General features: G+C 42.6%; 2 protein-coding genes across 2 annotated transcripts in view; one reads left to right on the top strand and one right to left on the bottom strand.

Annotated features, from left to right (window-relative positions):
- Positions 1–145: 145 nt before the first annotated feature.
- On the top strand, positions 146–9,987 carry LOC131573625 (mitochondrial tRNA-specific 2-thiouridylase 1-like). The gene is made up of 11 exons (XM_058827762.1): positions 146–362; positions 753–918; positions 2,501–2,607; positions 3,167–3,289; positions 4,441–4,613; positions 5,565–5,618; positions 6,150–6,216; positions 7,006–7,106; positions 8,137–8,281; positions 8,521–8,603; positions 9,751–9,987. Exons 1-11 carry the CDS (start codon positions 179–181, stop codon positions 9,895–9,897), a joined length of 1,350 nt encoding a protein of 449 aa, XP_058683745.1. The 5' UTR covers positions 146–178; the 3' UTR covers positions 9,898–9,987.
- Positions 9,988–16,937: 6,950 nt separating this feature from the next.
- LOC131573470 (cadherin EGF LAG seven-pass G-type receptor 1-like) overlaps positions 16,938–26,807 on the bottom strand; it is a 163,679-nt gene continuing 153,809 nt past the window's right edge. Inside the window, exons 28-35 of the mRNA XM_058827458.1 lie at positions 26,026–26,152; positions 23,986–24,111; positions 23,538–23,674; positions 22,958–23,061; positions 22,007–22,174; positions 20,909–21,151; positions 20,337–20,601; positions 16,938–19,135 (exon numbers count right to left, since the gene is read on the bottom strand). Coding sequence (XP_058683441.1) covers positions 19,111–19,135; positions 20,337–20,601; positions 20,909–21,151; positions 22,007–22,174; positions 22,958–23,061; positions 23,538–23,674; positions 23,986–24,111; positions 26,026–26,152 — 1,195 coding nt within the window. The 3' untranslated portion in view covers positions 16,938–19,110. The remainder of the gene's footprint in view (positions 19,136–20,336; positions 20,602–20,908; positions 21,152–22,006; positions 22,175–22,957; positions 23,062–23,537; positions 23,675–23,985; positions 24,112–26,025; positions 26,153–26,807) is intronic.

Raw genomic sequence — 26,807 nt, 5'->3', positions numbered from 1 at the left:
GTAGCTGCCCCCAGCTGGGAGAACCTTTAGCTTATTCAGGCGTAAGGGACATGAAGCAATCTAAGGTAGACGTTTTCTTCCGGGTTTTCCTTTATGTAACTCGCGGGGCCGTGTCCGGTGGCTCAGGGGCAGTGGGAGGGGTCGGGCCGAGCGTGTTGTGAGGGTTTTGGGTGGGCTGATGAGGGCCAGAGGCCTCCTCTGTCCCTTCCCGGCGCGCTCCGCTCGGTTCGGCGGGTGCCGGCGCGCAGGCGCGGGCGGAAGCGGCGGCGGGGCGATGCTGGCGGCCCAGGGACGCCGCGTGGCCTGCGCCGTGTCCGGCGGCGTGGACAGCGCCGTGGCAGCGCTGCTGCTGCGCCGCCGAGGTGCGGGGCTGGGGCCGGGACGGAGGGAGCGAGGGCAGCGGGGCCCTGCCCGGTCCCCGCTCGGTCCCCGCGCAGCCGGGTCCGGCCGGCGCCTCCCCCGCTCTTGGCCGCCCCCTCGGGCCGCTGGAGCCGGGCCCGGCAGCGCGGAGAGCCGGGCCCCGCGGGGTCCGCCGGACAGGGCGGGGGATGTGACTTGGCGTCGCGTTAGGTCGCTAGAAGAGCTTGGGTTAGCTGTTAGCTAGAGAAAAAGCATAGCTATGCACGCTGTAAAGCGTGGCACAGGACTGCTCACATCTTCGGTATCGTGCAGTAACTAAAGGCAGTCTTGAGAAACAGGGTTTGTGTCCAGGCTGTAAGAATTTCTGAGTCATTCTTGCCTTCATTTCATAGGCTATCAGGTGACAGGTGTGTTTATGAAGAACTGGGACCCTCTGGATGAACAGGGAGCTTGCTCCATTGACAGAGATTGTGAAGATGCTTATCGGGTGTGCCAGAAGCTTGATATCCCGTTTCACCAGGTTTCCTACGTGAAGGAGTACTGGAATGAAGTATTCAGGTAAAAACACTTTTATGATAGCTGGTCTTAAAGTATACTAGTATGTTATTGTGTTACATATATGAAAAGTTATATATGAAAATATATATGAAAAGTAAGAATGGAGAGATAATGAGCAAGGGCAATTCATTGCAGTTTTACCAATGCTAAGAAAAATTCTTGAAGCCTGTTAAATATTGAGGAATTATTTTTTTTCTCTCGTTTGTATTTAAGGTTAGAATTTATATTTTAGTTTTAATATGTTCGGTTTTTTTAGTGGGAGATTTCTCCTTGTGTGAGTGTGTAGAAATTGCTTTATTGCAGATTATTTCTTCAGCTACTGATGTACTGGCCCAACCTTACTGTAACTTCAAAAAAAATATTTAATGGGGTACTGTTACTATCTGTGTAACTTACAAAGTGCATTTTATGTAATGTGTGCTGAATCCAGTTTAGCACAAAATGATTGTGATCTTGACTTGCTTCTTTCCACTTACAACAAATCTGAAGCTGTTCTTTAAAGAGGGTGCTTGGATTTTCTGTTAATTTGTTGCACTTTAAGGGAAGCTCTACAGAGGAAGAGCTGAGAGATTTTCTTGGAAGGTAGGTCAAGAAGGGGCACATTGGTGTAACAACATAAAAGTACATAAAAATTGTTCCCTGATCTTCATCATCCCCCTTTAAGTAGTGTTGTTACTACCTTACATGAAACTGAGGAATAATATGGTCATGCTATTTGTACTGCATGTTGAAATGACACCAAGCTGAGCACCAAACTTTTGGACAGTCTGTGAAGAAAACTGCAAAACATCTCTTTTCTAGGAAAGTTCACTTCATTTTTCCCATTTTGGTGTTGAGAGAATGAGTAAGCGCTACAAAACTTCTTGGGGTTTATTAGTACAGTGTTTCCTAACATTCTTTTGCAAGTGTTTCGGTTTGTTTCAGAATCCATTTTTCTTTACTGTTATCACTGATCTTAAATTTACTCCTCTGGATCTCTCTCTTTTAAGAGTTATTCACATAAAACACGTTTTATCGTGAGAACTGTTCCAGGTCTTGTATTTCCCATGGTTTGTGCAAAGCCTGTTTCAGTTCTTTCTGTCAGAGATAGACAGGTTTCATTGTCCTCTCTCTGGTTCTGTGCTTTACTAGAAGGTCTGAATTGAGGGTGGCTTTCTGGTGACTCCTTTATAGAACTCCTAGGGTACCATAGGAGTACAGTGTGATCCAGCAAGAGGGAGGCAGCTCTGAGTAGACCCAGGTGATTTAATTATTAATATGAGTTGTTGAATTCAGAACTTTAAGAAAGGAGTTAGAGAAAATAAGAGATATATTGCTTTATTTTCTGTTTTTTAATGTAGTGTCACATGGTAAGGAAAAAGCAATTGATTCTGTTTCAGATGGAAAAAAGTAAAACCTCAGTGCACTTGGGAGAAAAACTATCAAACATTGGATTTTTGAACATTAAAATCTAATGGGTATTTTATTTCTAACATAAAATGTTTACAGTGACTGTGTCTTCTCATATTTAAGCATTGTCCAGTTTCTGATGGTATTATGTATGTTAATGATTCTGATAGACATTTGGGTCTTTATTTTACAGTGACCTCTTAAAAGAGTATGAATTGGGAAGGACGCCTAATCCTGATATTTTGTGTAACAAGCACATCAAATTCAACTATTTCCTGCATTATGCTATGGATAACCTTGGTAAGGCATTTTCAAGTGTGTCAGTACAGAGTGTGTGTCATGGAAATGCTTAAAGGAAACAAACTCTTTAAAAGGTGGGGAAATACATGAGTTCTCGTGCATGCCTAACTCATATCTCTGTAGCAGTGTGTCAATAATTGCAAAGAATTTTATTTTAGGATTGCTTTTACATAAAAAAACATGGGATGGTTCAGGTTGGGAGGGACCTTTAAAGGTCATCTGGTCCAGCTCCCCTGCCCTGGGCAGGGACGTCTTACACTAGATTAGGTTGCTCATATGTAGGAACAGATTTATTTCAGGGATGTGCATTGACCTGACTGTTAAGTTTTACATTCTTAGGTGGTCCTTAAAGTACAAAAGCACAAGTGCTGGCATGCTGGTGAATAGTTAGCATTATTTAAATAACAGGAGTACAATTATTGGCAGTATAAGACTTCTCTATAGGTTTTCTTCTTTCATTGCTTTCTGCTTTTCTTACTGTATGTTTGCAGTTGTGTTTGGAACTGTGGATTTCAAGTTTGTGCCTTTATGTTATGTTTGGTTTTTCTTCCCTTAATAGGAGCAGATGCAATTGCTACTGGGCATTATGCCAGGACCTCACTGGAGGATGAGGAAGTGTTTCAACAGAAATATACTAAAAGACCACAGAAGCTTTTCAGAAACCGTTTTGAAGTTAGAAATAGTAAGTTGTGTCTTCATTTCATGTTTTGTCCTATGTATGAAAGAGAAATTTAAACTATATTTGGTGTCACAGAATCAGGGATGGTTTTGGCCTTACACACAATGATTACCAATTAAACCCCAGCCTTTGTAGATGGTTGGTTGTACTAAACAAGGTATTTACATTACTGAAAATGACCCTGACTTGTCAAGCATTACATTTTCTTGTTTCATGAGTCAGATGAATGTCTCCCATATATGGTGAGAAGCAGGCTATACCTGAAGGGAAAGAAACTTGTAAACTAAACCTGTGCAAAGCTGCCACAGTCATGATTTTACATTACAGATTCCCTGCTTCCATTTGTCCACCCCTGGACTTAAAGGGACTTATTTGTTTCTTTGTTTTAATTTTACTTCTGGAAAGCTGCAATGGCCTCAGCTGGACCTATGGTCTATACATGTGAGAGGCTCTGATTTACAGAAGTTGTGTTTTGTGATGGGCTTCCTTGCCCCGTGACTGAGATTTTGTATCACCAGTTGTGGCTGAACTATTGGCCTGTAGTTAGTGTTTGAGTCAAGGAACACATAAGTAGTGTTTGTACAACAGCAGAGCTATTAACTTCAAAAGAGAGGGGGCAGAACATGATTGCAAAACTGGACCAATTTTATTCCATCTGGATAATCAGAAGATCTAATCTATTTAAAAAAAAAAAGTCAGACTAGTCTCTGAGCATTGGTAATAACTCCTCTGATTGCTCAAATAATTGATTTCTAGTAGGGTGATTTCAGGGCAAAACAGTATCTTTCTGAAGAACAGTATATGCCAAAGTATTTGAATCTTCATTCTCTCCTTCACGGGAAATGTGAAAGTTGTTTTTTGTTTTTGTACTGGTCGATGTCCTTGCCAGTGACACATGCAGTATTGATATAGATGAGGCACTGTAAGTCTTTGTAAGATTCTGCAGAGTACGAAACCAGAATCTTCTAGATCTTTTTAGTGATGAGAAAATATCCAAGTGTTTTTGTTAGATCTTGAAAAGTATGTAAAATACTGTATCTAACATGCATTTGAAAATAATAAATCAGAAACATTGATTGTCAAATAAAATGCTAAAGCAATTTGAACTATTAATAGTAATTATGTTGAGATGTTTTATGTGTTTCACTTTGCAGCTGTGAAACTCCTTCAAGGGGCTGACCTCTTTAAGGACCAGACCTTCTTTCTAAGTCAGATTTCACAGGAAGCTTTGAGGAAAACCATCTTCCCTTTAGGGGATTTAACAAAAAGTTTTGTAAAGAAGATAGCGGCAGAACATGACCTTCATCATGTGCTAAAGAAAAAAGAGGCATGGTAACACTTAACACTGTTTTGATTTATATTTCTCCGTAAAACAACTTTACTGAACTTTCTGAACTTCAACCTGTGACAACCTGTCCGTTTCTGATAGAAAAGAATAATATGATAGGTTGGGAAGCATTTCTCATAGCTGGCTACTTCCTTAAAAGTACTTTTAGGAGCTTGTGGTTAGTTGTGTATTTTGTCTGCTGTTGTATCTCAGAAGAACTAAGATGAAGGTGAATGTGTAGGATGCTATGAGCCTAAAAGAAAGCATCCTCTATCACAGCAAGGGGAAAATCTTTGTTCTTTATTCTCCATAACTTTTAAGAGATTCCTCACTTAAAACTAGTTCTCAGTATGTCTTTAAAAATTGGATCATTCTGTTTTTCCAGTTACTCTTTTTAAAAAGAAAAAAAAAAAAAAAGTTATGTTTCTGTGAGAACTAAGACTTCATGAGTTGATCTTAAAACCTATAATGCAGGCAGTCGTGGCTACTGATGCTGCCTTGATTGCTTTTCATGCTTATATTCAGCCTCAGTAAATGGGTGTTTGAAGAATGTCAGCAGTAACTGGAAGGAAAAGAAAAGCCTATTTGGTTCTGAAAGTGTTGTTTTTTTTCAAGAGATGGACCATCACTATCATTTTGTTGCTTTTGTACTTCAATATGAAAGACACTGTTTTTAATATACATACAATCTAGTCACCAAGATCAATGTATTTATTGAACAGATGTTCTACTTCCTATTATCCCTCTTAATTCTATGCTTACAGCTCTCACTGAATCTCTATAAAATTAGTTTACCTATGTTGCAGCAGATGTTATGGATCTGCTTATGAAATGCCTAAGATAATTTGGGATACACAGGAAGAAAAAAAAATCTTGGACAGATCATTAATAGACATTATTTCAAATGTTTTTCTCTGCTTTTGTGTATTCAATTCCATGTTCCTTTTTCAGAGTATGGGGGTCTGTTTCATTGGTGAAAGAAACTTTGAAAAATTCCTTCTTGAGGTGAGCAACACTAAATCTCTGACAATCTTTGTTTCATTTTGATGTTCAGTTTTTAAAACACTGTCTATAGAAAAATCTCTAGCAGCTTGTGGCCCACTGTAAGTATCAGTGTCCTACCTCCCTTTGCAGTCATAAGCCTAGTTAGAAGCTGACTTCCACATCCTGTAGGAAGTATCTTGCCCCTCTTCCAGATGTCACTCATTTTCTGGAGCAAAAGAAGTGAACATGCACTCCTGTACCTGCCAGGCTCTGACAAATAGCTGGTATGTGAGAGGGACAGACTGCTGGATCCTGCTGTCTCCTGACATACATGGAGATAGGGGAGGTGAAGCCTAGAATTGCTGCTCATAGGGACTACCCTTTCTGCTTTACTCTGAGAGCAGCGTCAAGGAGGAGTCAGTAAGCTGCTTGGGCAGAGTTTGCTTCTTGAAGAGTTATTTTTCAGCTTCAAGAGTTTGTAGTGACAGAATCGGAAATATACTATGAGGTGTTCTTGGGCTGTCTTGTGACTTACCTCTTCCTCTTTTTTAGTATTTGGAACCTCAACCAGGTAACTTTGTTTCCATAGAAGATAAGCAGGTGATGGGAAGACACAAAGGTAATTCTCTAACCCACTTTAATAACTTACTTTTAGGTAAATGAACAGTATTTTGGGAAATTCCAAAGGAGTCCATAGGTTTTATCCAGTTTGTTAAACCATGGAAAACTTGCTGTATACAATAGTAGAGCCTTGAACTACAACTAATTCATGGTTGTTTTTTCTGGAATGCAAGAAAGTAAATAAGTTTTAGGGTTACTCTGTTGGTACTAAGTAGTTGTTATTTTAATACCAAGAGACCCCTGTTCACTTAATTCCTTCAAAATGACTGTGCTTCAGTTCCATATTCTTTAGGGCCTAAAGTTTGCAGAAGAAAATGCACCTCAGTGATGCATAGCAGGATATCATCAAATATGGGCACCTTAACTTCTCCTTTTCTCTGTGTGTTCTTCCTTTGCTATCCTCAGTTCAAGCTGCCAGAACAAAGTTCCTCTCCCAAGTAATTTATGATCATAGATTATTATACTGGTACATAAAAGTAAGGGAGACTGGCGAGATTGAATGGTAGATAACCCACACAAATTGAAACTGAAATAAGTAAATGTATGTCTTTTATAAGACTTAAGAATGCCACAGTTGAAATGGATTAATTTGTAATCTTTAGTTTGCATTTCAGGTACAGATGAAATTTCAAGTAGATGTTAGTTTAGTTTGTGGCTGGCCCTCTTCTCTAAACCTGCTTGGTTTGTTATTCTTTGTTTAGCAGTAAAGTTTTGGGCAAATGATTTTAATGTGTTCTTCTGAAAGGAAAAGATGAAAAGTTGCTAGCATCATTCCATATTTCTTTAGGTTGGTTCCTCTTCACAATAGGCCAGAGGGCTCGACTGGCAGGCCTCAAGGATGCTTGGTTTGTTGTAGACAAAGATGTCAGCACTGGAGATGTCTTTGTGGTGAGTTAATTAACACTGGGTTTGCAAATGACTAATGCATGCATTTTGTGACTGCTGCAGTATGGAATGTGAGCCTAACCTGCACAGAATTCTTGGCTCTCTTCTTGGGGGAAACAAGAACCAACTAGTGTAGCATCAGCAGATGTGAAACATCTTTTCCAAACAGGCTTTTCATGAGCACCAAACTGTTTTTGATTTTGGCATAGAGCTTTTCCGAGCAAAGAGCAAATACTGAAAAGAATCCGCCAATCTCTGAGCTCTCATTTTCTACTCTCAAGCATGAGAGTTTTACCTTAGTTATTATGATGTGGTTTATAAAATGTGTATTACCTTGGTTTATGATTTATTGCTGCTTTGTTTTTCTAGTAAAAGAACGAGGAGCCAGTGACACAGTTTTATAATTTTGAAAACTGAGGCAGAATACATATGATAAATATAGCTAATTGTTGTGTTAATGGCTAATCATATGAGGGGATGCAGAGTTCTGCAGCTTGCTGACATTGATAATATTTCTTCCTGTTAATGCAGTTGTTAGGCTTCCTGGATACTGATGTGATTATAATGTGGTGTTCTGCTGCTTGTTGATGTGCCAGTGCAGGGGACCATAGTCAAATGACAATGAGAAGAAACAGACAGGAGCACTAAAAAAAACTTTTATGTCCTGCAGTGAGTTTGTCAAAGGGAATGCCTTTGCTGGGGAGGTGTTCATTTGGGAAGTTGGAGAAGAGGGAGGTAGCATCTTGTGGAGGTAGGATAAAGAAGGTCAGATTTCTGAACTCAGCCTGAAGAAGGCAGAAATGCAAATGGAGGGAAAAGCGTAAAAGAAGAGAGATAGGACTCTGAAAAGTAGAAGACTGACAAATCATTTAGGCTTTCTTTAGCCTAATTTAAGTGCTAATAAGTGTTTGCTTTCTTGCTCATACTGCCTTCATGTTGCTATGGCTTGATGCTTCTTCAGTATTCCATGCTTCACTTTACAAGTTACATGCTCTTTGGCAAAAACATCAGCAGTAAATAAACGTATTTTAAGGCACCATCAGGAGATCACCCTGCTCTGTACAGAGACCTCCTGCGGACAAACCGAGTGCATTGGATAGCAGAGGAACCTCCGGCAGAGCTCGTTAGAGAGAAGATGATGGAATGTCATTTCAGATTTCGGCACCAGATGGCACTGGGTAGTCAAGCCTTGTTTTTCTTTTGTCTTACTCTCGTGAAACTCTGGTAGTGTGTTTGTGCAGTTCTGCAGTAATAGTGGATAGGTTTTGGCTTGGCCTTCCTGTTTCTGCAATCTTACAAAACAATTCTGTGCAGTAGTATCTTGCCTTAGATCTGTTGAGCCTTAGATCTGTTTAGTGCCTTCTCTAATATGAATATAATGGCTAACTGTCAGGTGTTGGATCATTTTCCACTCTAGTGCCTTGTGTCCTGACTCTAAACCAAGATGGGAGTGTGTGGGTAACACTAGTGAAGCCAGCAAGAGCTATCACACCTGGACAGGTAAGTTATTAGAAGTAGTTTTCCTTCCATTTTTGTGTTTTACCTTATCTCGGTAACAAAACAGAATAGCTTTTTCATTAGCTGGAGCAAAGTGATTAATTTATTTGCATGTGCGAATGGTTAGCTCTATTGTTTCTAGTTCTAATGATCTGTTGTTATCTGTATAGTCTAAGAAACTTGTTTACAAATTTTAGAAATACATGGAAGCATCTCTGGTAATCAGATGTTTATGCAGAAATGGAAGCTGTTGTTGTTTGCAGGAAATAGATTTTAAAAGGCATTAATTTGGGAATTGCCTGCTTAATATGGGTTTAGCGTTCAAACCTGTTTAGTGAGACTGGTGAATTCCATTGTCCTGGACAGAGCTGAGAAGAGGTGCTGTGCCTAAAAGGGGGATACCTTTTAACATTGCCAATATAAAGATACTCCATCACATTCCAGCACACTGGCTCTCAAGCATTCCCTGCATCCCTTCTCCCAGCATATGTTCTACCCACCCTTCCCATACTTGGGGGCCTGTGGGACACCTCAGGAGGGAAATTACCTGAGAACTGTTTGTAGTGGAGAGAAGCTGAGAGGAATCCAGACAGAGCTCAGGAGAGGCTCCTGAGTGCCAGGAGCTGCTGAGCCTATAACCAGGCTCTGTAGTGCCAGGGAGTGAGACAAGGCAGGAGGTCTGGGCTCCCCTCTCCTGCAGGAACCTGCTGAGCACATCAGGGAGCTCCAGTTGCCTCCTTGCAGATGGTCTGCTGCCATAGTTTTTGGTCACCTTCCTGTGTTTACAAGTGCCACCGTAGGCTGGGCACAGTTTTCTGGGGAAGGTCCAGTGAAGATGCAGATGATGTTATGTATGTCATCCCCTTTGGAAAGGAAACTTTCCAGCACAATCCATTCCACCTCAGTAACTGAAGAGCTGTGATAGCCTTGTAGAAGTTCATGATGAAATTTCCACCAACATGTTTATAAATTTACACTCATGTGAGCCTACAAATCCTCTATAATTTGGGTTTTTTTTTTCGTTTTGAGGTTTTAAAATTTAGACAGAACAGATATAAATTGCTGTCCAGCAGGTTTTGCACAGCCTGAAGTTTCTCACCATGGTTTTTGCAGCTGCTAAAAAGACACTCTCTCTGTGTTTATCTCCTAGTTTGCTGTGTTCTACAAGGGAGATGAGTGCCTGGGCAGTGGGAAGATCCTGAGGATGGGCCCATCTGTGTATACCTTGCAACAGGGCAAAAACCGAGAGGAGAGTCCAAAGAAGGAAGAGATTGACAAAATAGAACCAGCAACATAACACTTGGGACTGTTTATTGAAGGACTTCGGAGAATTTGCTGCCTGAGAACAATAAAAACTATAATAAATGTGGTTCTTAAGGCCAGTTAACCAGAGAGTCCCAGCTCTTGACTGTTATCCCTGAAGGAGTTTAAAACTAAAGCCAGTCTGGTGCAATTTTGTTGGACTGTACGGTGCTGTTTATATTGATCCATATCAAGGGGTGTCCTGAAGTGTTCTGTAATAGTAGTTACACATACAAGAATTTTAATACAAAAATCATGTCTGAAACAATAAATTTATCTCTTATGCATAAATAAAATGCTTTTTTTTCCTTACTTAAAGGTACCTGTCCCCAGTAAAGTACATAGTTATTTTACACTAAATGTATGTCTGTGCTTTGAACTCTGGAAGAGGAATGAATGATGTTTAAGTTCAGCAGTTTATGAAACGCACCAGTGATGCAGGGAAGTGATGTGCCATTCCCAGCTTCAGCACCAGGAGGCACCAGGGCATCAAGGTCATCTCTCCCAGCCGTGGGCAACATTGTCGGGAGATGGTGGCAATTAGCACATCCGTAATTGTGAGTTTTGCCCTTTTGTGTTAGATTTTTACTGAGCCAATCCATTGGAAGAATTGCCCCTCGTGGGTTTGCTCAGGGCAGGGATAAAGCTGCCCAGGCATGTCAGCACAGCCATGGGCCCCCTGAGAAGCAGCACCTTTTGGAGCCAGACTCTCAGTGGGGCTGGGCACAGACCATGGTACAGGTCAGGCCGGTGACAGCCCCGGCAGCAGGGAAAACACACACTTACTGGTCAGAGTTCAGGTCCTGCCTGCCCTCTTTCCCCTGTGCCACACTGTGCCAGTCATCTGTTTCCTGGTCACTCAAATTTCATCTGGTTCTTGAATGGGTAGAAGTAAAAGGGAGATTTTCTTTTTTTTTTCTCTTGAGAACTAGTACCAGATTCTTACACTTCTTTGAATATGTGAGGGTTCTGGTGAGCACTGACTTTTGGGGTTTTTCTTTTCTAAAATGTCTTGCTTTTTACTGCCGGCATAGTACCAGGTACAGAAACTTAAGAATGCAAAAAGTCAATGGACTCCTCATTCTATGTAGGTTTGCAGCATACAAAGTAACTTCTTCAATGCAAAAGAGTTCCCAATTCATTCTGCAATCTTAAGGTCCTAGAAACAAGGAAATACATGGACAGATACCCCTTCAACAGACCCTACCTGGAGAAATTAAGTTTTTTCGTGTGGCTGCCCTGCTCTGGACTTTGATAATTCAGTTGAATTTCCCATTCAACAGCACAATCTTTTGAGGAGGCTCCCAGGAAAATACCAGTCTTGTAATTACAGCATATCATCCCTGTGGTGAAAAGCAGCAGCAGACTTACTTCCAGTAAGAAGATTCGTCAAGAGAAAAGTGATCTGACTGCTCTGTCCTGGATTTCTGTGCAAGTGCTGTGGGGGCTCATGACAGAAATTCCTCTGGTGCTTTGCATTCTTGCAGGGCTCCTGAATTTGTGTCTCTGGGGTTGCCTGAGCTGGATGTAGTCTGCAAGCAGTGTTGGTGGCAGTTCTAACTGGCAGATGGGACATCTGGGTTGCATCAAAAACTTCAAGTTGGACTCCTAGACAAATGGTGAATTTTCCTTTTCTCTGAGAATGTCCCTAGGGAGAAAGGAGACTCAAGATGTATGTATCACTGATTTGGTGGGAGCCAGCTCATCCATCTGTGCATCCAGTTCTCTTTATTTCAGTGAAATTTGATCAGAGCAGAAACAGGAAGTTCAGCCACGTCCTTGGGAGCAGGGAGGATGCCCCATGTGCTCCTCTTCCCTGTGGCAGGTACTGTAGAGATTTCCTCTGCCTCCCAATCTGCTGTGTTCTGCAGGGCTGATGAACACCAGCACAGCAGGAAAATCCTGGGCTGTGCCCACTTCTCAGTGCAACACAGGAGGAGAGACTGAGTAAAAACCAGTGATGGAACATTTTTCTCTCATTTGAAGGACTTCAGTGAAATTTGCATTTAAGAAAGGGTAGCACAGATCTCTGGAAATCTGTCTGTCTCAAAGGCTATGTCCCCAGCCCTGCTGCAGCTCCTGCTTGGTGACAAAGCAAACTCAGCTGGTCTAGTATGGTCTCATTACTCTGGATGAGGCTTTGTATGAAACTATAAACATCAAAGAAGGATGGACTGTAAACACAAAATGGACTGGTGTGCAAAAATAGGATAACTAGCCATGTAGCATCTGGTGGATTTCAGATTGGTGCTGGATTAAAGGTACTTTTTATTTTAATCTAGTTACTTAACTACTCTTCACAGATTTTTCTCTCTCCTCTCTGGGAGTACGTGAAGGACTCTATAGGCCATGTCACACCAACAGCTCCATGGCTAGCAAATTTGCTATATGTAGTAAAACAGTGTGATAAATCTATTGCGAGTTTGAAAGCTTTCAAGTGTGGCTTTTAAGTTGAGAATCACTTTATGTACCATTAGTACTTTTTCATATAGTAACACCTTTAGAAATAAATCAGAATAATCTACACTGGGTTTAAATATTAAATGTGTTTTATGGTATGAGATTGTTACACAGTTAGTTTTACACCTACATTTTTGGGGTGAAGGAGACAGAGCACAAGAAGAATCTGTGAACTGATTAGTAGCCAGGTGTTGAGTCTTACTTAAGACATAACCATTTCATGGAGCAGACTGTCCTCATGTGTCTCCGCTGCAGTGTTCTCAATGCAACAGCAGTGCTTGAACTCCAGAGTAAGCAGGGGAATTCAATACTGAGAGGAGAGCTGAGATTGATGACTTTAAAGGTGGCTCCTGCAAGCTGCCTTCTTTCTGAGGCCAGAGGAGAGCATCACTGATGTGTCAGGATAAACATGTAAATACTGTCTAAGCACAATAGATTGATCCTGGGAATTAGAGTAGGCAGCTCTGCTCCGGTGCTTCTTGCCAGAACTGTCCAACCCTTTAATTACAATGGACTTCCTGTAGCTAATGCTGCTGTCCTGAGCACCTGCCATGAAAAGCCAGCCCAGCGGAGGCCAGGGTGAACCTCCCATGTTAAACCTCCTAAGCGGCATGTTTAACACAGATGGAGCCTGCAGAAAATCCCAAGGGATGCTGGTGTGTCTGTGTATCACCACAGAGACAAACTAAACACTCTGCAAGAGACAGGAGCACTTTGTTACTGGTCTGCTCCAGCCAAGGAACAGCCTTGACAGAAGCCCGTTCGGGTTTACCTCTGTTGCAATGGCACTGGCTCTGCCACAGATTTGCCCACAGGGAAGCGATGCAAAAGATGCTTGAGGCCTTGCCCTGTCACAGAGTGAACAGGAAAGAAAATACACAAGCTGCTTTTGGGTTGTGTTTGGCATAACCTAGATAAGATCAGCCAGGAAAATGTTTTTCCTGGGACAAACCGGTGGAGAAAGCTGTGTCAGGAGTGCTTTGATGGCAGCTTGGTCCGTCCTGACCACCTGCTCACTCCCATTCATTTGGCCATTTTGTGCCAGAAGTGTGAACCCTAACCCTTAAAGCCCCTAAGCCAACTTTTCCCTGATCCTTTCCATCCCTGAAACCTGTGCAGCTGTAAGTGGAGGAGTTGACCATTCTAGGCATTTCTGCTTGTTTTATTCAGGAAATAGAGATATAATAAAAGGTATTGATTTTTCTCAAAATCAATGCCTGATTTACTGTTTCCCCTGGAAACTTGTTCACTTACCACAGCAGCTGCTGCTTTGTATGGAGTTCAGTGGGATGTTCCTAACCTGAAGGGAATGAATCATTCACAAAGACCCTCTGCTTCAGCTGTCCTCTTTATACATACACAGGACTTCCCATGCTCACTGTTTCCTTGAGTGTATGAATACCTAACAGAAACACAGACCCAAATCTACATTCTCCAGTTGGAAAGCACAGGCTGAACAAGCAAACAAGATCATTCAAGATGAACTTCTGAAGACCTTCCATCAAATGACCAAAAGCAAAAGGTTTTCCTACACACTAGCCCAAAGGGTTGATGGTTCTGCAAAATGTTATGTTTCCGGAGGGGAAAAGCCCCAACCTGTAAGAAACTAACACAGAGAACCACCCAGCTGGTTGCACTACAACTATTTTAATGATGAGAGTGGCGGCACCTGGAAAGCCAGAGCTCATTTCTGTTTCCTGGGTGCATCTCATGTAAAATGAGAACTTTGTGGGGGTCAGGAGGGGCTCCAGAAGTCAGGGCAGGCTGGGAAGAGCAGCCCCATGTTTTGGCTGGGGATGGCCCTGGGACACATGGCAGTTGTCAGAGACAGGGCACCTCTCACCTTAAGCACAGCTCTCTCCCTGAGAGAGAGAGAGAGAGCTGCTCCAACTCTGCAGTGTCTCCTGACCCAGTGCAGAGTCTGGGCTCTCACAGCATCTCCATGAAGCATCAGTCTGCAGGGAAATCAGTCTGTGTCTCCCTTCAAATAAAGGCAATATATTCAGGCTGTGCAAAACTTGGGTGTGAAGGAGTGGATACTTTATTCAGAAGTATCTTTGAGCAGAGGGATGGCAGCAGCAGATGTCTGAGCAAGGCAGAAGGGGACACACCAGCACAGTACAGAGCTCTGGGGGGCTCCTGGGGGCACCTAAAAATGCTTTCAAGTATTTAGAAGACAGTCGTGAATTAACATGGTCCCTTAGCCACACACACTTCAGGTTAATCTAATGTTCTTTAATACAATGCCTGGCACAGTGGATAAAGGAGTGGCAGCAGCAGATGGAACATGTCTTCAGTAAATGGTTTGACACTGCCCCACACTCTATTCACACACACAAAACACTGTCAGTGCAGCTGATGTTAATCGATACGAGGAAGGTGCAAAACTTGCTTGGCAAGAAGAGAAGTGCTACAAAAACCCTCTTGGGCTCAGTTTTATTTGATATTTTCATTCATGGTTTGGAAAAGAAAAGGTAGCTTGTAAAGGTTGCAGATGCTGCCTCCAGGCATCCTCATGGATAGGACTAAAATCCAAAATGACTATGAGAAACTGGAGGATGGATCCAAAAATCAATAGAATAAAATGGAAAATGAGTCTACCAGAAATTGCTTCTTTTAGGGAGGAGAAGTGAGTTGCACATGTGCAAACAGGAGCATAAAGGCAGGGCAGAACCTCTGCAGAAGAGGCTGTGAGACCCAAATGCACCCCAGACTGCTCCTTGTGCTGTGGGTGGTGTTGGTGTGGACAGTGGTGATATCTCACCAGGGATGCTGGGGATCTCCTTGGCAGGAGCATCCTCTGCAGCTGAGTGGGCTGTGTCCCTAAGCATGGCATAAGGAGTCAGACAAGGGAACTCATCATCCTCAGAAATGCTATTGCAGGCTACTGGCAATTCCACTGGGATTATTGTTTAAGACTTTCAGACAGATCCCTGAGTATATTTGAATATATTTGAGTATATTGAGTTGTTGAAGGGGCTGGGACTGCTTATGTTACTGCAGCCTTACCGTGCCATGCTGCTGCCAGTGGTGTATCTCTTAAGGAATTTTTTTTTCTACAATTTGCTTAGGCCAAATATAATTGTAAAGATTAGGACAGGAAAAGTGAATGAAATCGACATTTTTAAAATTAAAATCCTTTTTTTGGGGGGTGTTAGCAGGCCTACTACTAGCATTTTGTGGACTGCTCTGGTCTCTTCTCTCCCTGCCACCACCAAAAAGGCTATAGTTGGCCTGGAAATGGGTTGAGGAAGGACAAGAAGGAAGGGTAAAATGTACAGCAGTGTTTCTGCACATGGAACAGTTAGAGAGATCTGAGCTGCCCAGCTGGAAAGAGATTACTCAAGTCCTCTAGGACAGAGTCTGTCTCTCTCTTTGACCTGGAGAAGCTGACTGAGAGATTATTCTCACTGCTTCTTCTGCTGCAAGCAGCAAAGGTGTCCATTGTATGGGACAGGAATGAAGCTGAAGGAAGAAACTTTTCTTGCTGCTTGTGACCGAATCTGGCAGCCCACTGTGTACTAGAAATTTAAATGGATCCAAAATGACATGAGAGATGTATGAGGGAAATATATGGGTTTCTGGAGACAAACACAACCCCTCCCTCTGGGAAGTCCTGAGCTGCAGAGAGCTGGGGGCTGTGGGCCCTGCTGGGGCCACCTTGCCATGTAACGTGTGGCTGATAATCCTCTTTTCCTAAACATATGCTGTAGGTTGCTGCTGGAGACAGGATCACAGGGCTGGTCTGTCCCTTAACTAACCTGCTTATGTGAAAGCCTGAGGTTTATTTCTGCTTCTCCACAGAATGGTGGACTAATACTTGAGAAAAAAACTCAAGTGTTCTACCAAATATTGCACTTATACAATAAAATCTAAAAGTTTCCCTTTGGGATAATTACTGCAATTTGTTTAGTGGCAAGTTTTGGCAGAGCTGTTTCTTCAGTTTTGAAGATCTTGAAGATTTGATTTTGCTCCTAAATCAGTAGCCAGGCGCTCTCCACCTGGCTTGACCCTGGCCAGTTGACACTGAGAAATACTTTTATTTCCAGATAGCTGACAAGATGTGCAGGTCACTGCTGTGTCCTGTGAGATGCATGAATGAGGACTTGCACAACAGCCTGGAAAGGACTGAGTGAGCAGGACCACGGCTTGGCCTCAGCTGGCTTGGGAGAGCCAAGGACAGAGCCCAGACAGAATGAGAAGGCCCTCTGGCTGGCTGCCACTCCCCTGGAGCTGCTCTCACATGTCCTTTTCTAAATCTGATGCTTTCCTGGTGATCTGCTTTGCTCTGGGTTAGCAGAGGGCATTTCTCTTCCATGGAGCATTTCCCACACATGAAAAATTTGGCAGGTTTGGACTGAAATGCGATGCACGCTGCAGCATCCTGTGCCAGCACAGCGCCCTGGGCTGCAGGGGGGTGTGCACTGGCTGCTTGGTGCTTTACAGCCTCTGCTGCCTCGGTGAGAGATGGGCACCTGCACGTTCCTGCTCCTGCTATTCCCCAGGAAATGCCACTTGGACCCTCATCATCTGTGCTTCACTTAAAAATAAACCACCAGAGGAAGAATACAAGTTCAAAAACATTTCTTAATTTATTGTAAATTCTCCTTTCATCTGTGCTGCAATTCCAGTGTTCTGCACATTAATAAATATACATTTGTTAAAAAAAACCAAAAAACTTCCAGTGTCTAATCTGCCATAAAGCTTTTAAAAAGTCATAAAAATAAGTTTTAATTTTTTTGTCATTAATACAACTGACCCTCATTTACTGCGACAATTCAGATCAAAATAAAAACTACCTACATCTCACTGGGACAAAATATACATACACAGATGTAAGAACAACTAGCATGGGTTATACACAATGCCTGAGCACACAGCCAAGTGCCAGACCCTTAAAACATTCAAATTTTTTTTCTGTCAGAAAATGTCACACAGTATGTTGCATAAATTTTAAAGGAACAGCATCTTTCCTCCCTCTCCCCTTCCAAAGGCCTCCTTGATACTTTGAAAATGCACAGGAATACAATGAAACAGAGATTACAGTATACAGTTTCTCATCTTTTCCTCAACTCCTGCATTTTATTTAGCTCGATTTTCTGTTTCTTCCCTTTCACACTATTTGCACAAATAATAGCCAATATCTTCCCAAAAGGGCTGCTGTGGTGAGCAAGGAGCTCCTGAAAGCCTTTTTGGCAGACAACAGGCACTGACACACCATTGCCATCCTTGGAGTCACGTATTCCCACCATGGGAGCCACTGGCTGTTCTGTGGCTCACAGTGTTGGATGCAAACTTTTCCACATCTTACTTTCCCTCTTTTTGTAAACATTGCAAGAAGGTGAAGACAGCAGACAGGTCACTCTTAACTTTACTATACTTGTGAAATCAGCACATTTTGTGGAAAACATGAAACCTTAAGCCTTCCATGAGCTTTCTGAAATATCAAGAAGGCCAGGGCTTTGTCAAAGAGCTGGGCAGTCAAATTTGGACGCCTTCTAAGTCTTGTATTTCTGCTTTGATTAGCAATGCGCTGAATCCAATGAGTAAAAAAGAGAAAAAGTAATCCTGCACTTGAGGCAGAATTTGAGCCATGGAAGGAGGGCCCTCTCCTTGGGACATGTAGAGTGCTGGTTTGTTGCAAAACCAGACCAGGCCAAAAGCTATCACACAACCACACCAATTATTTTCTTGTTCTTGGTAAGAGAAATACTGATTTGACTTCTTCCAGACCAGGATTGTGTTGAAACCTTACACAAAGATATGTGTAGTCCTGAATTTCAGTTCCTGAACACGTCAATGCACTTCTGGGAAGAGATCATAATACCAAAAAAATGAAAAAAAAACTAATTTTTGTGAGGTTTAGAAAAGGTTATGAGGAAAACGTATTGTGCCCTTAAAGTGTTCCAAAATCTGTTAACAAAACTTATAAATTATAGTCATGGATTTTGATGTGATCTTTACTGTATTACTTTGAAAACTGCATTGTGTCTGAAAGTGGCTTCCATGCAAACCTCAGTTACTTATCAAACGCCAAATTCAAGTAAAATTGTGCAATGTTCATATAAAAAATATCAAAACATCTTTTTAATTGATTTCCTATTATCAAATTAAGAAGATCAGTATAAATGTAAAATATACAAAGGAACTTTTTCTTTAGCAACACCATACAAAATATATAAAAGTATCTACACTTTTTATATATATATATTTATAAAGAACTTTCTTTTCTTAAGACGACGTGTCCCTAGGGGGGTGGACAGAGATGCTGGCATAGAAACCAAAGGACACTTGTTGTGATATTCCTCCCTAGAGCTCAGCAACCTCAAGGGTTCATGTTGTAGCCATCAAAACTCCACAAGAGACACCTCCTAGTGCTTTGTCTTCAGGCTTATTGTAGGTCCACTAGGAAACAATGTGTTTTTCCTTGGTTCTCCCCTGTAACAAGCAACCCCTGCAGCACTGTCTGAGCCGTGCACAGGTATCTGTCCATCACAGTGCATCCCTGGGCCCATTTCCATGTTTTCAGCATGGGTTCCTGTGGCAGGGGCGTACCACAAAGAGCCCTTATTGCAAGTGCAGCCAGGCATGGTGTCTGCGGTCAGGAGTCTGCCAGAATGTGAAACCACGTGGGAATGGATGCCCACCTCATCCTCCTCACCGTATGGCCACTCTGATGAAGTCCAAGGCAGTGACCCCGTGGAGAGGAGTCGAAACCGTGCAGAGGTGATCACAATTTCCTGATGGTTCAAATTGAAGTTTCATTACTGCCTCTGTTAGTGAGAAGAAGTGATCATGCAGGCTTAGGGTTAAACAGGCACGGGAAAACCACTCCACCCAAACCCACCTAATCGTTTTCAGTAAGGGGTCATGCTCTGTGAAGAAGGCTTGTGTTTGTCTAATGCTTAGCTGAGGATGCAAGGTCCACACACAGATCTCACCAGCTGTTAGAAGCTTGGTGTATCAGATGGATTCATGCAATCTGCTGCCAACAGCAGAGCTTTCCACCATGCCAAAGCTTTGGAGATAACACAGTTGCTTAGTACAAGCTGGTGAATTATTCTCTAGTAATGACTGTGTTACCTGGTAGCAGCTTATTCACTTATGGCTTATTCAAAACATCCACGTTTCCTGGCTAACCAGGATCTATTTCATCAGCCAACTCCCAGCAATCCAAAGATCTGTTTTTAAAGTGAGGTGGGAATGGTCTGTGTACCCAGACAACAGGGGTATTTAAAGCCTGGTGGAATAGTGCCAGAGTTAAAGCTGGGGGAGAAATTTTCTCTTGGTTTGGTGAAAGAATATGACTATTATTCATGTTAATAAAAAATGAGACTATATGCATAAAATGCCTGCAGAGACTTTATGTATGGCTGTTGTCTTAATTTAAAATGCAAGAATTGTGATGAGTAATGAGGTTTCTGAGAATTCCCTTTGGCTGAGAGCTTGGTCAACCTTTTGTTTATATTTGATTTAGTTTACAATGGTAAACTCACACACCGATTGCCATGCAGCAAGTGGGAATCACATGCCTGGTAATTTAGGATCAGTAGCTTGGTTTTCTCTCCAGCCTTGGGGTCTCCTGTCTCACCCATGGTTTCTCTCTGCCCACATGGACACTCACACCATGCCCCCCACAGCCTTGTGCCTTTCCCCACCCAAGTCTGGGCAGAGCAAGGCTGTTCCTGTCCAAGTGTGCCAGTACCACCTCAGCCTGCCAGTTCAGAGCCTGCCAGGGCGACCCAGTAGCAGGTGTCTGTCACAGCACCATGCCCGTGACGCCTCTTTTGGCCTTCTCATCACTGAAACACATGGCCTGGGCACAAGGTTAATGGCAAACCAGCAAGACAGTCACTGGTGAAGGACTCTGGCCAGTCACCAGAGGAAAGTTTTTGCTCATGTATGAGTCTGTGGTTGGAAGGCGAAGGGTGAGACCAAAGGAGGTCGGCCAGGGCAACCCGATGTGGCACTTACTCTGAGTCTGAGGTGTCAGCATGTCCTGTTCCCACGTGGAGGTTCATGGCCATGCCATTGAGCTGGTCTCGAGACTGCTCCCTGCGAACATTTTTTACTGTTACCCCTGAGTCCGAAGGAGAGCGGACCCCCTCATTTGTCCCTAGGGAAGTAGTCCTGGATGAGACTGTGCTCTGATTGTAATCCGACAGCTTTTCCCGCAAACGATTCTTCATGTTCTTATCCACCAGTGGGGGAGGGTAGGTAACTTTATTTTTTAAGATGCCTGTTTAGGAAAAGAGGGAATAATAAAACATTTAAAGTCTATCAGTAATTTCATTTCTCAAGCTAAGCACATGCAAGATGCTACATTCTCTATTTCTTACTAAGACTCCTTGTTTGGCACTTCATTTCATAATCAAAACAGTTGGACTTCAGCAACTACCTACTAGCTTCCCATAGTGTATCTGGCTACACAGGTTAGAGCCATTTGGAAAGTATTTTTCCCTGACAGAGCTACCTTTTAAACTAATTAATGCTTCTTAACCCCCCAGTCTCCCAATCCAACTGTGAGGCTGGGTTGGCTGTGCTACCTTTCCTCTGTTCCGGCTGTTGGTTATTCTGGTGGGCCAGAGGTCTGTTCTCCTTCTGCTGCCCTTCGTTCTCCTTGTCCTGTGGTGCTTCATTGCTGTGGTTCACCTGGTTTTCCCTGTGAAGCTCTACGTTGACCTTGGTCTCTACTTTCAGTTTTTGTTTCCTACTGGGGTCCTCGCCATCGCTGGCTGTTACACACTCTGTGGGCCAATAGGGTTTCACATGATTGGGAAGGGTATCAACTGCAACGCAAAAAAACACTAGCTCGAAAAACACTTTTGGTATGTTCTCTCAACCACTGCCTGGCCTCTGTGTATCAAACCAGAGCAACCTTTCAGTTGGTCCTTGTTGGACTGCACTGCCCTCGGGGTGCATTAAATCCCCCAAAATTTCCTGGTAGGATGGCAGGGTGTCCAAATCCTTCCCAGAGCGAGGTTGCCAGCTCCATTATGGAGAAGTGTGAGGCAAACCTGCCCTCTAAGCTCTCCAGGGTCAAAGACCCCTCCTTGGGGAGGCTGGTTTCTGAAGGCTGAGGGCACCCCAGGCACCCTGTGCTGTATTTGTGAAGAGCCACAGCACACAGCCTGGATGTTTGTAATTCAAAGTTGCCTTTCATTATGACAGAACCAACTGTGTTTAGAAATGCCTGCACCCTGACACAGAAATTATATTAATGGTCAATGATTGCCAACTTTTTAGGTCCAGGACCTCCCCAACACCAACCAATGCCTTTATTGCATGAGGAGAGGCAGGCATTTCCTCCCCCTGCCCTCAAAACAAGTGGCTTCTTTCTCCTCTTTTTCATATGAGATTTTGGTGGCTTGGTAATGCCATGTCCAAGTGCTTTGGGGACCTGCCTGCAAAACTCACTCTGCCATAAGGCATTCAGCATTCTGTGTGATTCAGTATTCAGTCACCCCTGTGAACAAGCCTTTGGAAGAAGAAAGGTCTCTAAGCTGGAAACAACATGATTCTCTACAGAAGCAAGACACAGAGGTAGAGATGCTGTCTCAGTCGCATGGTAGCGTGGCAAATTTATCCCATCTAATCTAAAGCTATTTTAGAGCACCACTGCCCTCCCCTCACACTGGGAGTACCTTTGGGTGTGCTGTGGAGTGGGCCATGTTCATTGTTTTTGGAAGTAGATGTGTTCCACTTCTTGTCTGTCTCGAGTCCATCTTCGTCGCTGTCCGATGAATGGGAGGAGGCGTAAGAACTGCTGTGTTCATCGAGGGACAGCTCGCTGTCAGAGTCTGAATCGTGCTCTGCAAATGTGGATGGGGAAACACAGTGGTCAAAGTGTAAACAGGAACTGAACAAATCTACTTGACAAATGCACAAGGAGAAAGGAAAGGCAGGTATCTGCTTCAGGCCATGACAGGAATGACTCTTACATCAGTAAGTGTATATAGGATAACTTCAGAAGGACCACAGCAGAACCACTGGGAAGCACAACCACTCAGCCCAGATAGTGGGCAGGATCTTTTACACACACAGGACATGCAGAACAGAGTGGGAACATGTTTTTCCCTGTAACTCTATTGGATCTCAGTGAACACAACACACAGGATATCTAGAAATACCAAGAACCTGAAATGCACTTAACTTAAAAACTGCTACAAGGGAACGAAATGGAACATCAAGACCAAAATGAAAGGAAATCAGACAAGAGGCACTTCTCTTTTTTTGTACAAACCACAGAGCAGTAAAGCAGAGTATTGCCTCAAGGTCTCCAACATTAAAATTTCTTCAACTAAAAATCAAGCGCAACAGTACATAATTTGTGAGAAAGAAAGGGGACTCCATAAACTGTCAACAGCTGTGACAGCATCAGATAAAAATTCAACCATCACAAGCAGCAGATATATGACACTTCCATTCCAAGATTTCCTTGTAAGGCAGCCATTGCATAGCTTGTTATGCCAATAGCATAATGAGGATGAGAACATCTAATTATTCTAATTATTCTTTCGGTTGCAGAAGACTTCAAAGAAAGTGATGAGAAGAAGGTGCACAAATGGGTCAAAGCATTTAGAAATTATTCTTACCATTGGTTTTAGATGGATTCCTATGAAAAATGGAGGAATCTGCTTCAGTCTGACCAGCCCTTGCTTGACTTGAGGATCCACTGAGTTTATGAGCAGCGTCATCCCTTTGAGAAGAAAAACAGTGGACAACCTTCTTGGTCACTTTACTGTTCTTAACAACAAGGCAGACATGCAGACAGATGCAGGGGATGCCAGCCAGCCTGTGCTTTACTGCACAGTCACTTTATGGTGAGACAGAGGTTATCCTGATGTAGCTATCTGCCTTCTGCCACATGAATCACACTCTGAAAAAGCCTAAAGCTAATGAGCTAAACTGTGCTCCTTGAGACACATCTGAATTACAACAGGCAAGCAGCACAGTCCATATAGGTAACATCACTCTTAGGTTAACCACTGCGCTGTTGGAACCCTGCCCTGAAGACACATGCCACAGAAAATGCACCAAAGAGAATGACAGTCACATGAAACAGAACTGTTAAGACAAACCAAGTAGCATTTGAACCAGAGTTCTGGTTTCCACAAGGGCAATAAAAAAGGGAAAGGCAAGCACCTGAAAGCCATGCACCTGCCACCAGATTACCTGAGAATATAAGCAAGGTAGCTATTGTGGCTCTTGGCTGACCTGACGGTGCTTTCTAGGGAGACAGTGGACTCCCCCATAGTTGTGCGATACATGTTTGGCTCTTCTATATATGTGTTGTTACAGTTCAGAGATCGCTGAAAGGGAAAAAAAAGGACATAAAGCAATAGTGAATGATCCTTCCAGAAGTTCATGTTACCCACAAATGTATTAAGTTTCAAAGAACAAAATGGGTTTTGATGCCAGGGAAAATAATTATTTTCTCTCAAATGTTTAAATTAAAATAATAATAATCCAAATTTTCGAGAGAAGCCATCAGTAATCTTTGTACAATTCACTGAAAGCAATCATTCAGTTCACTTAATTACAGACAAGCCACCTATAAGTTTATTTTAGGTAACTTCTACCAGCAAGAGGATGTTTTTAATCCCAATGCTTTTTTTCTTACAGTTAACAATGTAGCTCTTGTTGCAGTGGAATCATCTGGAAGAGGTTTCTTTCCAGTTAAAGTGTTCTTCAAGTGCTTTCTCACTTCTTTGTTAAATATGCAGTGGAAGAAGAAAATGAACAGCCCCTGGATAATTTTAGAGAGAGGAAAATGTAAATTCTTCACTACTACCACATTGCAAAAATGGGTATTAGAGACCACCCATTTTGAAACAACCCCTGAATTCTAGTTTGCAGTCCATTACAGTGTATTTCAAAAGCAATAACTATTTTCTTTCTTGACTGAAATGGCACTGACTGACCTCCTACCACTTCTTCATAGTTTGATTCCAAGTTCAAATGTGCATTAAAGGCCTGGGAAAATACCGACTATATGTGTTTCTCTAGAATTTACAGAGCACAGTTTGATTTGGGAAGAAATCCAAAGGGAACCTCAATGTTCCACTAGAAAACATTGCAGAGATTTTAGAATTTGGGATTTTGGAGCTTTTACACAGATGATGAGAAAAAAATCAATAGCAGCACATGAAAAATATCACAGGCTTTAGTGAAAGCCTCTGGAAATAGGCAACTTCTGTGAAAGTTGCCTTTAATACTGCATCTATGAGAATTTTAGAAGGCCTTGGGAGATGTGAAGAGGTACCGGGTGCAGAGAGGTCCCAACTTTTGTCGCCTAAGTTCCTTGTTTTAGCAATACCTCTGGTGGGAAAATCAGTAAAGTCCCCAGGGCTGGGCAGTTGTTGGCTGCCAGGAACACACATTAACAGCTTTTTCTGGGGGCAGGGCACACACATGTGTGTGCCTTCAGATGTACTCGCTCTGAGGGAATTAATGCAGCTGCCAAATTGTTATCAACTTTGGTTGGACACACAGTATAGAAAAGCCAATACTCATGAAGTTGCAGCTGTACCAACATCATAAGAAGCCTGAATTTCATGATTTCAGCCAAAGCAATTGACTTAGAGTAACTTTAAACTTCAAGCTCACTTTCTTAACATTCAATCAAATGTGATCTTAGCTGGTGCTAGCACTTTGAGATTATTCATTAATAAAATTCACATAAATGTCTCTTTAAAAATACAGGTTCAAAGAAGGCAGTGATGTGAAATATCACATACCACTGTACCTCCCTGGGCAAGTTTGGAGAATTCCAGTTGCTGACCTTTGTCCCCCTCATCAGGTTTATGTTTAGTTTAATTTTATTTTAGATTTATGGAAGCCTGGTTTTACAGCCTGAGTTGGTGCAATTGTTTCAGAGCACACTAGCTGCAGTGGCAAAATCACCTTGCTCCAGGCTGACCTATCTGCTGTGCTTCCAGGGCACTGACAGCCATCTCCAAAGGAGACCCATCAGACTTTGTTTTCTCTGTAGCTGCAAGTTGTGGCTGCTGTGCTGCAGCTGAGTGTCCTGCAGTAGCTGCTTTAGTACTGCAGGCACCTGCTAGGGCAATTACTGTCATCCTTGGTCACATTCAAATTGTGACCACATGAAGCTCTGTAACTACTTCCATGCCAGGTCTCCCACAAATAAGTATTTTCTGCATCTTTAATCAACAACTGTGTAAACTGGGACAGGCAACCCAGGAAAACCCTAATACAACTCACATTATATTTGAAAATCCTTATTTGTTTCATTTCTTTAAACAGTAACTTAATTTGTGACAGCCTTGAACTTGGAGCAATTGACTCTGGATGAAATATAGCAGTCTCTTGCTCGTGATAGCAACAGAATGACTTAACAAGAATCACACAGAACACAGTAACAAAGACTTTGTCTCTTGAAAGACAGAGGTATAACTGCCTACTGTCACAGGTTACTATGGTACTGCATTTACCTTCAGAATGACTGAAAGTGAGAGACATAATTACTCAAAATTATAGTTTTGGTGAACAGAACCCTCTCCTTGAGAAGAGAAAGCAACAATTGCCCTTGAGATCTCTATTTTTCTTAAGCTAGCTCATATTGAGCAGGTTTTTGGAGGTCTGGGTGTGGCAGTGTGCTCACCAACGTCTACCATAGACAAGATGCTACCCAGCTTACCTGCAGGCAGCTGAAAATGGCAAAGAGATAGTGAAATGTCATGACGTCGCTGTTGACTGCCATGAGCCCCAGCAGCCACGTGGCACTGATAAGCAGCAGGAGCAGGAACGCCGTCCGCAGCACAGAGCTGTGAAGCAAACACAGACGGACATTTGCAGCGTGATGGGATACAAGAGAACAGCCCAGCTTCTCCCCATGGATGGTGTTATGTGCCCAACAACTTGGCAAGTGGAAAAGCCCTTTGGGAAAATTAGAACAGTGTTCACAAGCTCCCAGTTTCCAATTCTCTCACAGCAATACTCCACAGTTTAGCATGTTCATGTTAAAAAAGTGATTTATTTCCAAGTTCATTTCCAAGACTTTCTTCCAACAAATCTAACTGTTTTACAAGCCCATGCTGTTCAGCCTTGATGATTCTGAGGAACACATCTGGGCAGTAAATAGCCATGTCCGTCTCATTTCAGTTTGTCAGCTTCACTCTCACATTCCTTCCCAACATTATGACACAAGGTTTTGGATTGAGGGCGCTCAGGGAATATTTGTTTGCTCAAAGATGCAATTTCCACAGACACTTTCAAAAGACAAAAACAAATCTAGTGGCAAAAGTTTTATATTATGAGTAAAATTGCTTCCATTAGGCAGCAATTATACTCCTTGGTTTAGGGAGATTTAGACAGACATCATCCACAACTATTCACACTATTGGAGTCAGGGTTCAGAATGCACAAAGCTGCTAGCTGCATGGAAACTGGGGCTGGAAAGGGCATGCCAAGGGGAGCATG

This window comes from Poecile atricapillus, chromosome Z, assembly GCF_030490865.1.
Source record: "Poecile atricapillus isolate bPoeAtr1 chromosome Z, bPoeAtr1.hap1, whole genome shotgun sequence".
In the NCBI taxonomy this organism is placed as follows: Eukaryota; Metazoa; Chordata; class Aves; order Passeriformes; family Paridae; genus Poecile; species Poecile atricapillus.
Note: the sequence above shows the minus strand (reverse complement) of the source record. Positions and strands in the feature narration are given on the sequence as shown.